Source organism: Oncorhynchus nerka, linkage group LG2 (assembly GCF_034236695.1).
Source record: "Oncorhynchus nerka isolate Pitt River linkage group LG2, Oner_Uvic_2.0, whole genome shotgun sequence".
Lineage (NCBI taxonomy): Eukaryota > Metazoa > Chordata > Actinopteri > Salmoniformes > Salmonidae > Oncorhynchus > Oncorhynchus nerka.
Genome location: NC_088397.1, coordinates 62592196 through 62605901, shown reverse-complemented (window position 1 = coordinate 62605901; position 13706 = coordinate 62592196). Strand labels below are relative to the sequence as shown.

Genomic DNA, 13706 nt, shown 5'->3' with positions numbered 1-13706 from the left:
CCTCTGGAGAGCCTTACGGTTGTGGGAGGAGCAGTTGCCGTACCAGGCGGCGATACAGCCCGACAGAATGCTCTCGATTGTGCATCTGTAGAAGTTTGTGAGTGCTTTTGGTGACAAGCGGAATTTCTTCAGCCTCCTGAGGTTGAAGAGGTGCTGCTGCGCCTTCTTCTCGACGCTGTCTGTGTGGGTGGACCAATTCAGTTTGTCTGTGATGTGTATGCCGAGGAACTTAAAACGTACTACTTACTACTACTGTCCCATCGATGTGGATAGGGGGTGCTCCCTCTGCTGTTTCCTGAAGTCTACAATCATCTCCTTTGTTTTGTTGACGTTGAGTGTGAGGTTATTTTCCTGACACCACACTCCGAGGGCCCTCACCTCCTCCCTGTAGGACGTCTCGTCGTTGTTGGTAATCAAGCCTACCACTGTAGTGTTGTCCGCAAACTTGATGATTGAGTTGGAGGCGTGCATGGCCACGCAGTCGTGAGTGAACAGGGAGTACAGGAGAGGGCTCAGAATACACCCTTGTGGGGCCCCAGTGTTGAGGATCAGTGGGGTGGAGATGTTGTTACCTACCCTCACCACCTGGGGGCGGCCCGTCAGGAAGTCCAGTACCCAGTTGCACAGGGCGGGGTCGAGACCCAGGGTCTCGAGCTTGATGACGTGTTTGGAGGGTACCATGGTGTTAAATGCCGAGCTGTAGTCGATGAACAGCATTCTCACATAGGTATTCCTCTTGTCCAGATGGGTTAGGGCAGTGTGCAGTGTGGTTGAGATTGCGTCGTCTGTGGACCTATTTGGGCGGTAAGCAAATTGGAGTGGGTCTAGGGTGTCAGGTAGGGTGGAGGTGATATGGTCCCTGACTAGTCTCACAAAGCACTTCATGATGACGGAAGTGAGTGCTACGGGGCGGTAGTCATTTAGCTCAGTTACCTTAGCTTTCTTGGGAATAGGGACAATGGTGGGCCTCTTGAAACATGTGGGAACAGCAGACTGGGATAAGGATTGATTGAATATGTCCGTAAACACACCAGCCAGTTGGTCTGAGCATGCCCTGAGGACGCGGCTGGGGATGCCGTCTGGGCCTGCAGCCTTGCGAGGGTTAACACTTTTAAATGTTTTACTCACATCGGCCGCAGTGAAGGAGAGTCCGCAGGTTTTGGTTGCGGGCCGTGTCAGTGGCACTGTATTGTCCTCAAAGCGGGCAAAAAAGTTATTTAGTCTGCCTGGGAGCAAGACATCCTGGTCCGTGACGGGGCTGGTTTTCTTTTTGTAATCCGTGATTGACTGTAGACCCTGCCACATACCTCTTGTGTCTGAGCCGTTGAATTGTGACTCTACTTTGTCTCTATACTGACGCTTAGCTTGTTTGATTGCCTTGCGGAGGGAATAGCTACACTGTTTGTATTCGGTCATGTTTCCGGTCACCTTGCCCTATTTAAAAGCAGTGGTTCAGGCTTTCAGTTTCACACGAATGCTGCCATCAATCCACGGTTTCTGGTTTGGGAATGTTTTAATCGTTGCTATGGGAACGACATCGTCAATGCACTTTCTAATGAACTCGCTCACCGAATCAGCATATTCGTCAATGTTGTTGTTGGAAGCAATGCGGAACATATCCCAGTCCAGGTGATCGAAGCAGTCGTGAAGCGCGGAATCAGATTGGTCGGACCAGCGTTGAACAGACCTGAGGGCGGGAGCTTCTTGTTTTAGTTTCTGTCTGTAGGCAGGGAGCAACAAAATGGAGTCGTGGTCAGCTTTTCCGAAAGGAGGGCGGAGGAGGGCCTTATATGCGTCGCAGAAGTTAGAATAGCAATGATCCAAGGTTTTACCAGCACTGGTTGGTAGGCGGTGACAGGGAAGCACAGGGAAACATTTGTCCCTAGAAACATTGTAGGAACGCTGTGGGAACACCAACCCACTCAACTTGCAACACCGGAATATTTACTGGAATATTTTCACACCTCAGATGGTTCTCAGATGTGACCAGCGTGCCTCCTGAACCCTCACACCGAGTCACACAGGTATGCCGAGGAAGTACTACTAGAACCAGCCAAGTCCTATACTGTTTCTCTCTTCACCATTGCTCTGCTCCTCCACACACAATACACACACGCACAAATGCCCTAGTGAACACAGCACTAAAGCTCTTAGGCCTCAATATCTCTGCCTCCGCAAACACAGGAAGGAGAGGTTTTACTGATACACCTCTCCTCCCCTCTCTTCCCCCTTTTTTCCCTAGCTGACTGTGTACGGACAGGAGTTCTAAGAAATGCCCAGTTTCAATATGAGGAATATTATCAGCCAATCACTGTAGCGACCCACTCCCCTCTCTCCACATCATCTGGGACATCAGAGGGCCTTATTGGAGGCAGACAGAATAGAGATATCAGTGATACCATGTGGTCTGCATCCCTGCTCCCTGGTATACTGGCCTTCTTACCTTCTGATTTGAGAAGAATCAGAGAAGCAGTGAAACATGAACCTCTATGCTGTTTCTTCCCAAACCCACTGTGCCTGCTCCCATGGCCAGGGGATATGTGTCCTGATATCTGGAGTGATAGATGTGTTGATCTATGGCACATACATGTGATTATATGTGTCAGTGGTGGAGGGAAGACCCTGGGGGTGTAATGTACCTAACACACACACACGGACCGTTCCCATAGAAATGTGTGTCCTGTGGTGACGTGTGTGTATGTTGTATGTGGGTGGAGGGTGAGGGGTGTCAGACTGCAGGGAGGGTCCCGTTGTTAAGGCTTATCTTTGGATTTCCAGTGACAGTAAAGACAAAAACTCATTGTATAGATTAGATTAGTACTAGCCTTCTCTTCTCTACACATGTAGGTTTAATGTATCTGTTCTGTTCCATGTATACTATATCTCTGTATTTCTCACAAACCGATAAGGTAAAGTCTCCATATAAATTTTACTTAGCGTTTACTCCATACCTGTATTTTCTCTCCTCTTTAGTACTTCTAGTGTATGTATTTGACAACGTGGAAATCAACACAGAGAAGCTCTCCCAGACTGTGGCAGGACTCTGTAGGCCTCCCTGGTGAACGAACCGTCTACACATGTGGGCAGCCAGCCCCTGGTCCCTGGTCCCTGTCATTCATCCTGCCTGCCTGCCACTACTAAACACATACCTGGAAGGAATCAGGCCTGGGTTTGGCACAACTAAATGGACTCAGGATAATGACAGGATATTGTTTTTTAATGATGTTGGTACCAAGTCAGCTGCAATGTTTGTTATTTTAATGAATGATATTAAGCCAACGAATATTCTCCGTCTCTTGCACCCCCCCCCCCCCCCACACACACACACACAACTCTTAACAGAGTTATTTTCTTTTGTCAAAAAAGAAATATGACAAACAAGAGTATAATCTTTGACACAGCATATATTTCATTTTAATATACATTCATACTCAGAATAGTCTTCTTCAGTGTATAAGTCTTTACAGATCTATGTTTCTATAATGAATAGCATGTTACTATAGAAAAGCTTGGGTTTATGTGGTTGTACATGATAGCCATACATAGGTCAGTCCCTGTGCCCTGGCAGTAGCGTATGGTATGATGTGTGTGGAGTATGGTGTTGTGTGTGTGTGTGGCTAGCGTGTGTTGTACGTTATCTATTTTGTGTGTGTGTGTGGTGTATGATTTGTGTGTGTTGGCATCTTTGTGTTTGGTAAGGTGTATGGAAGGTGATGTGTGTGGTAATTGCGTTTTGTGTAATAAGCTGTAGGGATCATTGTGTGTGTAGACTTCGTTGTATGTGGTAAGCTGTAGGGACGGTGGTTTGTGGTGTGGTATGTGCGGTCGGAGAGAAAAGTGTCTGTCTGTCTGTCTGTCTGTCTGTCTGTCTGTCTGTATCTGTATGGGCAAACTCCCCCTTGGTCTGACACAGACTAATGATGGGATTCAATCCAATCTCTGATTGAGCCGACATATGTAGCGTTTACCATGAATTAATTCTTTGCGAACATGGGAACATTGCCTTTAAAAGCCGCAATGCCTATGGAACCCCGGCCTGTGAGTGATTCTGTGAGACCTGAGTAATTATTTGACTCGGTGAGTAATTATGTAAATCTGTGACTAATTTGATGAGTGGAGCAGTATCAGGGCTGTACAGGGACAAATGGCCACACAACTTTACCCCAACACAACACGGTCATGTACACCTGGACCGCAAATAATAATGTCTGTCTGTCGGTCAGCGTTCCTCCTCTGGGTGGTTCTCTCAGACCGACAGACAGGCGTGTCTCTCCCTTTACATCCAGCACTCTAGATGAGTCCCTAAAGCAGCAGCAAAGACAGAGGGCAAACTCAGCCCCCCCCCCTCCTAAATTCCACCCACCCCTTTCCCCACTACGCCATCCCACTTTCCCCGGGTCCAATATACCCCACCCTCAGTCCCTCTCCCATGCAGTCCACTCTCCCCTCACCGAATCCACCCCGAATCGCTCACAACAATGTCAAATAAGTTAAAAAAGAAAATGAAAAGAAAATGAATAAAAGATATAACAAAAGCAACCAAAACAATGTGAATCAACCGAGTGTGAGACAAGATGAAGAGAGGGAAAATACTCTGTTGGGATATATATATTTTTAGTTCTATACATCCCGTGCATGTGTATCATTTTCCTTTAACATTGTATGAACTGACTGGGAATGCCCATGTCCTCTGTCCAACTCTGTCTGTCTGTTCCCGGGGTCTATTGTAAAAGGAATAGGGATGGTTTTGAAATGGGGAAAAGGTCAACCACAAACACCATCCCCCTCTCCCTCCCTCCCATCCTTCTGTGCAGGTGAGAAAGGAGAGAGTGGGGTGTGATGGGGCATTTGTTTGGGTCTCCATTGGGGATTTCCATGGTGATCACCGGCAGGTGTGCATCTCCACCATCTTGCGGCACTGTTTGCACTTGACGTAGCAGCACCAGTGGAACTTACAGCTGCACCTGTCCACCACCTCCACCTCCTCTGTCTGGAAGCCCCGGCCGCAGCACATCAGCTCACAGCCGTCAATGGCCTTCGACGTCCGGTTACACTGCCGCCCCGCCGTACCCAGCATGCCTGGTGTGCGCGGGTCGTGGTCACAGAAGTCGGGGCTGGGCTCCAGGTAGACCAGGTCTTCGTCTGTGTGAGGTTTGAACTGGGAGTTCCGTGGCACCAGGACCTTGGTGGTGCCCACCTTGCGCTGCTCCACCTCTGTGGCGCCGTCAAATTTCTCCTTGATGGCGTTACCCACCTTGCGGAATGGCGGCATGGCCTTCCAGCAGGTCTTCACCTCACAGGAACCTGACACGCCATGACACTTACACTCCACACGCATGTGGCTCAGAATGGCCTGCAGGGAGACAGAAATAATGCATGTTTTTATCTCCTGTCTTTTTCTTTGCTGTTGACTTTGCTATGACAGAGTTGTTGGTTGTGATATATCATACCTTCCTCCCAGCCTCATTGTTGTGTAGGTTCATGAGTGCTCTGCTGGGGGACTGTCCTTTACTCCTCTCCCTCACATCAACAAAGGATTGAGAGAAGGCCACTCCATAAGCAATGTTATCACTACAGCCTGACCACTGGAACCCTGGGAGGGAGGGAGGATGAGAGAGAGAGAGAGAGAGAGAGAGTTAGCAGTCAAATAGTGTGTGTGTGTGTGTGTGTGTGTGTGTGTGTGTGTGTGTGTGTGTGTGTGTGTGTGTGTGTGTGTGTGTGTGTGTGTGTGTGTGTGTGTGTGTGTGTGTGTCTACCTTCTGGACTGACTCCGTGGACGTTGTGGTCGCAGCCACATTTCTCCAGCTCTCCGCTGCTACAGGCTCGGGTCACAGCGAACGCCACACTGGCTGCTGAGATGGCATAAACAAAGGCTGCCTCCCGAGTGCCTGTCAAGAACACACACACACAGGCCAGCGTTAAACACACACCTACAACTGAAATGCCAATGTTTTTATCCTGAGAAGTTCATAAGTATATTTATTGTAAGATAAGTTGTTGATACTGAGGCGTACCCTGTGTGACGACCTTGCCAAAGACGGGCATGGTGTCCAGTGTGGAACAGTTCCATCGGCGGTTCCGGAACTGAAACTGACACTCGTCTATGGCTAGCTGAGCCCCGTGCCGCACAGCATCCATCACCTCCACACTGCGCTTACAGATCTGCACCTGGTTAGAATAACGATCATTATTACAGATCTGTATCTGGTTAGAATAATGATCATAACATTACAGATCTGCACCTGGTTAGAATAATGATCATAACATTACAGATCTGTATCTGGTTAGAATAATGATCATGACATTACAGATCTGCACCTGGTTAGAATAATGATCATGACATTACAGATCTGCACCTGGTTAGAATAATGATCATAACAATACAGATCTGTATCTGGTTAGAATAATGATCATAACATTACAGATCTGTATCTGGTTAGAATAATGATCATGACATTACAGATCTGCACCTGGTTAGAATAATGATCATAACATTACAGATCTGTATCTGGTTAGAATAATGATCATGACATTACAGATCTGTATTTGGTTAAAATAATGATCATAACATTAGAGATCTGTATCTGGTTAGAATAATGATCATAACATTACAGATCAGTATCTGGTTATAATAATGATCATAACAATACAGATCTGCACCTGGTTAGAATAATGATCATAACATTACAGATCTGTATCTGGTTATAATAATGATCATAGATTACAGATCTGCACCTGGTTCAAATTCAATTACTATGGCTTGTAATCTTGAATATAAAGACTTGGACATACACTACCATTCAAAAGTTTGGGGTCACTTAGAAATGTCCTTGTTTTTGTCAATTAAACTTCAACAGTCGTTGACGTCAACAGTGAAGAGGTGACTCAGGTATACTGGCCTTCTAGGCAGAGTTCCTCTGTCCAGTGTCTGTTCTTTTGCCAATTTGAATCTTTTCTTTTTATTGGCCAGTCTGAGATATGGCTTTTTCTTTGCTTCTCTGCCTAGAAGGCCAGCATCCCGGAGTCGCCTCTTCACTGTTGACGTTGAGACTGGCGTTTTGCGGGTACTATTTAATGAAGCTGCCAGTTGAGAACTTGTGAGTTGTCTGTTTCTTAAACTAGACACTCTAATGTACTTGTCCTCTTGCTCAGTTTTGCACCGGGGCCTCCCACTCCTCTTTCTATTCTGGTTAGAGCCTGTTTGCGCTGTTCTATGAAGGGAGTAGTACACAGCATTGTACGAGATCTTCAGTTTCTTGGCAATTGCATGGAATAGCCTTCATTTATCAGAACAAGAATAGACTGATGAGTTTCAGGTCTTTGTTTCTGGACATTTTGAGCCTGTAATCGAACCCATAAATGCTGAGGATCCAAATACTCAACTAATCTAAAGAAGGCCAGTTTTATTGCTTCTTTAATCAGAACAACAGTTTTCAGCTGTTATAACATAATTGCAAAAGGAATTTCTAATGATCAATTAGTATTTTAAAATGATAAACTTGGATTAGCTTTTCTTTCAAAAACAAGGACATTTCTAAGTGACTCCAAACTTTTGAACGGTAGTGTAACTTTTATAACATATGTACCATCCTGTCATACCCTGCCAACCTTGAAACCTGAAAATATTGCCACTGTTTGTCATGGTAGATGTGTACCTGTTTATGGATGAGTCCTCGCAGACGTTCACACGTCTCCTCATCATTGATACTGCCCACCGACGACAGTTTAGCCAGGTACCTGACAGAGACACAAAGAAGGGAGGGGGGATATTAAATATGCAACTAGACAAATAACAACACAATGACCCCTCCAATAACAATGATGAGACGAAAGTGACCGACACAGATGCCTCAGTATGAGCTCGGTGCAGATTTAGTTCTACATCATGTTGAGAAGAGGGAAATAGTTGTATCATCTAAACCACCTCCAGGGCACACAGGTCACTCCTCACCCCTTCAGTCCCATATCTCTTTGGCTAAAAGCACCTTACAGAAATAGACCCATCTCATACGCTCATCACAGACATACTCTTCACCAGAACTTTCGACAGAGGGGCTGTCTGGGCCTTGTCGGTGGCCCTCCCTCACCTCTCTCTCCTTCCATCTCTCCCTTCCTCTCTCTCTCTATCTGTCCCTCACCTCACTCTTCCCCCCCTCTCTCTCTCCCTCTGTCAGTCTCCCTGTACTTCTCTCTCTCCGATGTTGACAGGGTATCATTAGGTAAGGTTGATTGGGGTCTCTCCCAGGGCTGATAGTCCACACACCTCCTTCTAGCCTTCTGCCCTCACCACCTTTCCTCTATAGCCCAGATAATCTCTCTCTCTCTCACACACAGTCACCTCCTCTTCTCCATGCATATAACACCCTCTCTCCCTTTCTCTCTCAACACACACACACACACACACACACACACACACACACACACACACACACACACACACACACACACACACACACACACACACACACACACACACACACACACACACACTCTCTCTCTCTCCATCTCCTTCTCTCTCATGGTCATCTCCTCTCCACTCAATAGTCAGATAACCTCGACCATGACCACTCGACCACATCCTCCCTCCGACAGTCTTGTCTATACAGCAGGGGACCTCACTATCAGAGCACTGCTGCCTTCCTCCCTCAGCCTGTCTGAATGCTTGTCTGACAACAACAATCAATCACTTTTTATGAATGAAATGGTACAGGCTCAGTTCATAACCAACTGTCTTCACCAACAGATAAAATGGTAAATACTGAACATATACTGTATAATCTGAACATATACTGTATAGTCTAAACGTATACTGTATTATCTAAACGTATACTGTATAATCTAAACGTATACTGTATTATCTGAACATATACTGTATAATCTAAACATATACTGTATTATCTAAACGTATACTGTATAATCTAAACGTATACTGTATAATATAAACGTATACTGTATTATCTGAACATATACTGTATAATCTAAACGTATACTGTATAATCTAAAAGTATACTGTATTATCTGAACATATACTGTATAATCTGAACAGATACTGTATAATCTGAACATATACTGTATAATCTAAACATATACTGTATAATCTGAACAGATACTGTATAATCTGAACAGATACTGTATAATCTGAACAGATACTGTATAATCTGAACAGATACTGTTTTTCATGCACCTCAGAATCATGGATGCATTATTCTCTTCATTTTAAAGTTGATAGATTTGCAGTTAAATAATTATCCTTCCTCAATTTGTACATACGCATCTTCCCCTCAATAAAATACATTGAAGTTCAAATACAGCTATACAAGAAAAAGACCTACGACCTTGAGCTGTGTGTTCTGTCTATTTGGGTACACAGTCTCCACACATCCAGCTATGATAGTGTGATGAAGTCACCTTGAGACCTCTGAACACTGGAGAACCACTGTCTGTCTGCACTGCAGCTGGTGAGGCTCAGCATCTCTCCTATCACATAAACCTGTCCCCCTCAGCATTCAGTACCCCCACACACGCACACGCACACACATGTGCACACGGACGCACACACTAACACACACACAGAGATGAAAGTACTCATAAAGCACCAGTTGCTGTTGCTGGCATGCCACTGGCCCAGCCCTGACCCTGGAAACATTTAATAAACATTGGATAAAGCACATGGGAAGGACAGATAAGCTCTCCGCAGGTGTAGTTCTGTCTATGTGTTTGTGAAACCCTACTGCATGGGAAAAGACTAGCCCAGACATTTTGGGAGTGTGTGCATGTGTGTTAGTGTATGTTGGTGTGTGTTAGTGTGTGTGTTTGTGTGTTCAGTGCTTCCATCTTTATCTCTTTATTTGGCTGTGTACCCTCTGTCCACTCTTTCCCCCTGCTCTCATTCTTCTTCCTTTCTCTCCCACTCACACCATCTCTCTCACTCTCTCTCTCTCTGGGAGGTATAGTCAGACGGTTCGTGGTCGCATTCCACCTGGAGTGTGGTTTGTTCGCCGGCTACTGTGTGTTTGTGTTGCATTACACATCGCAGCCCTGACAACACTGCTGGCTCCAACAAGCTTAGCCCAGCGCAACTTAGCACGCAACCACTCCACTACAGCCTTACTGCAGAAACAGAAACAGAGACAGACAGTTACCACTGCAGCTCTACATTGAGAGAGAGAGAGAGAGAGAGAGAGAGAGAGAGAGAGAGAGAGAGAGAAAGGGTATCTGGGCTGTAGAGGAAGGGTGGTGAGGGTGGAGTGGAGACTGAGAGAAAGGAGGAGAGATAGATAGGTGAGAGAAACCCCCCCTGGCTAAACAAGTGTGTTGCTCTAAAGATGCCATGCTGTACACCATATCTGTGGTAGATAGGTCTGTATCTGAGCTCTGGCTATATCAACTACCCCTTCCTCTGAGGACAGATCAACCCCCAGATGAATCTCTACTAACACAGAGGATGTCACAGAGACCAGCCCTCACACACTCTTCCAGACACCTCTCTCTGTCTCTCCCAGGGTATTTATATCAGTTGATTAAACTAGCACGGCTTACCTTTCCTCTGCTGAGTACACAGGAGAGGTAAACAGGTAGAGGTATATATAGGTTTAGGAAGCTCCTCACAGCAAACAATACACAGTAATAGATACTGTTTATCTGTGTTCACTGCAATATTCAGCTGTAGTTTTATCCTATAGTAAGTTATCATTGCTTCACTGTGCATGAAATGTAAGTAAAAATGTTGTTGTTTTTTGACCACACAGCTAGTGGAGGACAAAGTTTAGCCAGCCAACAGGACAACCACAGACATTCTGGAAGCATGATTGGGAAAGTAAGTGGAAAGGTTTGTGGCAAGGCACACGCGCAGATACTCAAACACACACAAATAGCAGTGAGGGGTCTGTAGAGATTACCCGTTCTAAATTGCAATCTTTGGATTCCTGCATACTGTGGTATGCCCCAGCACATTGACGAACCCCTCACCTAGATATATGGGCACATAAAATATAGCAAATCGTTGTACCTACGGTACTGCACCGCGGCTGACACTGGCTGGCTACCAACCTCTCTCTCTGTGTTTGTGTGTGTGCGTGTGCGTGTGGGTGTGCGTGTGTGTGCGTGCGTGCGTGTGTTTCTCATGGGGTTGGGTTAAAAGCAAAATATGCATTTCCAAGAAAACTAACCATTCATGATTATTCTTAGAGAGACTCCAGGCCCATGTATATACCAGCAGCATGGATAACTCTGTACCACCACTTTCTGAGCTAGTATGATATGATGACCTGGGATAACCTCTGCTGGACTGGAGTCAGATCAGCAGACACACTTGCAGAACCCAGTCTGGCCTGCAGAGGGCAGCCTGATCTCAGTCTCCTCTCAGGAGTCTCCCCTGAGGCACAGAGGCAGCACAGCCCAAGGCCCAGACCATCAACAGCCAGACAGAAAAAGTTTATCCTTCAGGTTTCAACTGCTCTGAGACGTAGACAACATAACATAATTTCTTGGCAGCCATGTTAGTGCCTTCCAGGCAATGTTCTTAAAGGACTGACTCTGACAAAAACAAACTCACGGTCTGCACCCGACAGCAAATGTGTTTCATCAGAAAACTATGTTAACATTTTACGGAAAGTGGCAAGGATTCATTTGATAAGCAATTATTTTGAGCCTGATTGTCAGTAGAGAAAATGGGTGCATCTCAATAATGTAGTGGTTTTCTCTCCTCATCTTCTTTCTTCAGTTTGCAGTGAAATTAAAGAACTGGTTCTGGTTGGCTTCTTTCATGACGGCTTAACTTTTCTTATGTTATCAGACTATTGTGACTATTGAGATGTACTCCATAGGAGTCTATGGGAATCTGTGCAGCTGTTGTGGCTACAGTATATTACAGTACTGTACAAATTAAATATACAGCAAGGACATATTTCAATAGTAATTGAAATGACCATCATAACAATCTCAGCAATATGATGCAGATGAGGAGGAAAAGGTCAAGGAAAGGAAAGAAAAGAGGAGGAGGAGATAGGAGTGTGACACTGTTTACTGTTTTCTTTTTTGCAGTTATATATTCATTTTGAAGGGGGATTCTTGCTTTGAGATGGACTATTTGTCTTGAACTGTTCTTGGATTGGATTTTGACTTCCTAATTAACTTTGGACATTGAGACTTTGGTTAGGATTATATATGAACTTCATTTTGGGATTATCATTGAAAGAAGGTGAATTGTTTATTTTGATTTAAATCTAATTGGTTACAATTTACTCATCTTTGCTCACGTCATATCAATGTGTCTGCTATGCTTTGGTTGCTCTCATATTGACACAGTATTTATTTGAACTTTCAGATGGTATCTTAGTTTGTGAGCCAAGCTGATTGTTGCAGAAGAAGGGCATAAAGAAGAGCTGGTTGTTGCAGGAGGAAGGCATAAAGAAGAGCTGGTTGTTGCAGGAGGAAGGTATAAAGAAGAGCTGGTTGTTGCATGAGGAAGGCATAAAGAAGAGCTGGTTGTTGCATGAGGAAGGCATAAAGAAGAGCTGGTTGTTGCATGAGGAAGGCATAAAGAAGAGCTGGTTGTTGCAGGAGGAGGGCATAAAGAAGAGCTGGTTGTTGCATGAGGAAGGCATAAAGAAGAGCTGGTTGTTGCATGAGGAAGGCATAAAGAAGAGCTGGTTGTTGCAGGAGGAGGGCATAAAGAAGAGCTGGTTGTTGCATGAGGAAGGCATAAAGAAGAGCTGGTTGTTGCAGGAGGAAGGCATAAAGAAGAGCTGGTTGTTGCAGGAGGAAGGCATAAAGAAGAGCTGGTTGTTGCAGGAGGGAAGATATAAAGAAGAGCTGGTTGTTGCATGAGGAAGGTATAAAGAAGAGCTGGTTGTTGCAGGAGGGGGGCATAAAGAAGAGCTGGTTGTTGCATGAGGAAGGCATAAAGAAGAGCTGGTTGTTGCATGAGGAAGGCATAAAGAAGAGCTGGTTGTTGCAGGAGGAAGGCATAAAGAAGAGCTGGTTGTTGCATGAGGAAGGCATAAAGAAGAGCTGGTTGTTGCAGGAGGAGGGCATACAGAAGAGCTGGTTGTTGCATGAGGAAGGCATAAAGAAGAGCTGGTTGTTGCAGGAGGAGGGCATAAAGAAGAGCTGGTTGTTGCAGGAGAAGGGCATAAAGAAGAGCTGGTTGTTGCATGAGGAAGGCATAAAGAAGAGCTGGTTGTTGCAGGGGGAAGGCATAAAGAAGAGCTGGTTGTTGCAGGAGGAGGGCATAAAGAAGAGCTGGTTGTTGCAGGGGGAAGGTATAAAGAAGAGCTGGTTGATGCAGGAGGGGGCATAAAGAAGAGCTGGTTGTTGCAGGGGGAGGGTATAAAGAAGGGCTGGTTGTTGCAGGGGAAGGTATAAAGAAGAGCTGGTTGTTGCAGGGGAGGGTATAAAGAAGAGCTGGTTGTTGCAGGGGAGGGTATAAAGAAGAGCTGGTTGTTGCAGGGGGAAGGTATAAAGAAGAGCTGGTTGTTGCAGGGGAGGGTATAAAGAAGGGCTGGTTGTTGCAGGGGAGGGTATAAAGAAGAGCTGGTTGATGCAGGAGGGGGCATAAAGAAGAGCTGGTTGTTGCAGGGGAGGGTATAAAGAAGGGCTGGTTGTTGCAGGGGAGGGTATAAAGAAGAGCTGGTTGATGCAGGAGGGGGCATAAAGAAGAGCTGGTTGTTGCAGGAGGAGGGCATAAAGAAGAGCTGGTTGTTGCA

At 45.5% G+C, this 13706-nt stretch overlaps 1 protein-coding gene across 1 annotated transcript in view; it reads right to left on the bottom strand.

Annotated features, from left to right (window-relative positions):
* Window positions 1-4388: 4388 nt before the first annotated feature.
* Window positions 4389-13706, bottom strand: part of wnt4 (wingless-type MMTV integration site family, member 4) — a 28374-nt gene continuing 19056 nt past the window's right edge. The window contains exons 2-6 of the mRNA XM_029676380.1: window positions 7656-7737; window positions 6015-6168; window positions 5757-5888; window positions 5451-5593; window positions 4389-5353 (exon numbers count right to left, since the gene is read on the bottom strand). Of these exons, the coding sequence (XP_029532240.1) occupies window positions 4883-5353; window positions 5451-5593; window positions 5757-5888; window positions 6015-6168; window positions 7656-7737 (982 nt within the window). The 3' untranslated portion in view covers window positions 4389-4882. The remainder of the gene's footprint in view (window positions 5354-5450; window positions 5594-5756; window positions 5889-6014; window positions 6169-7655; window positions 7738-13706) is intronic.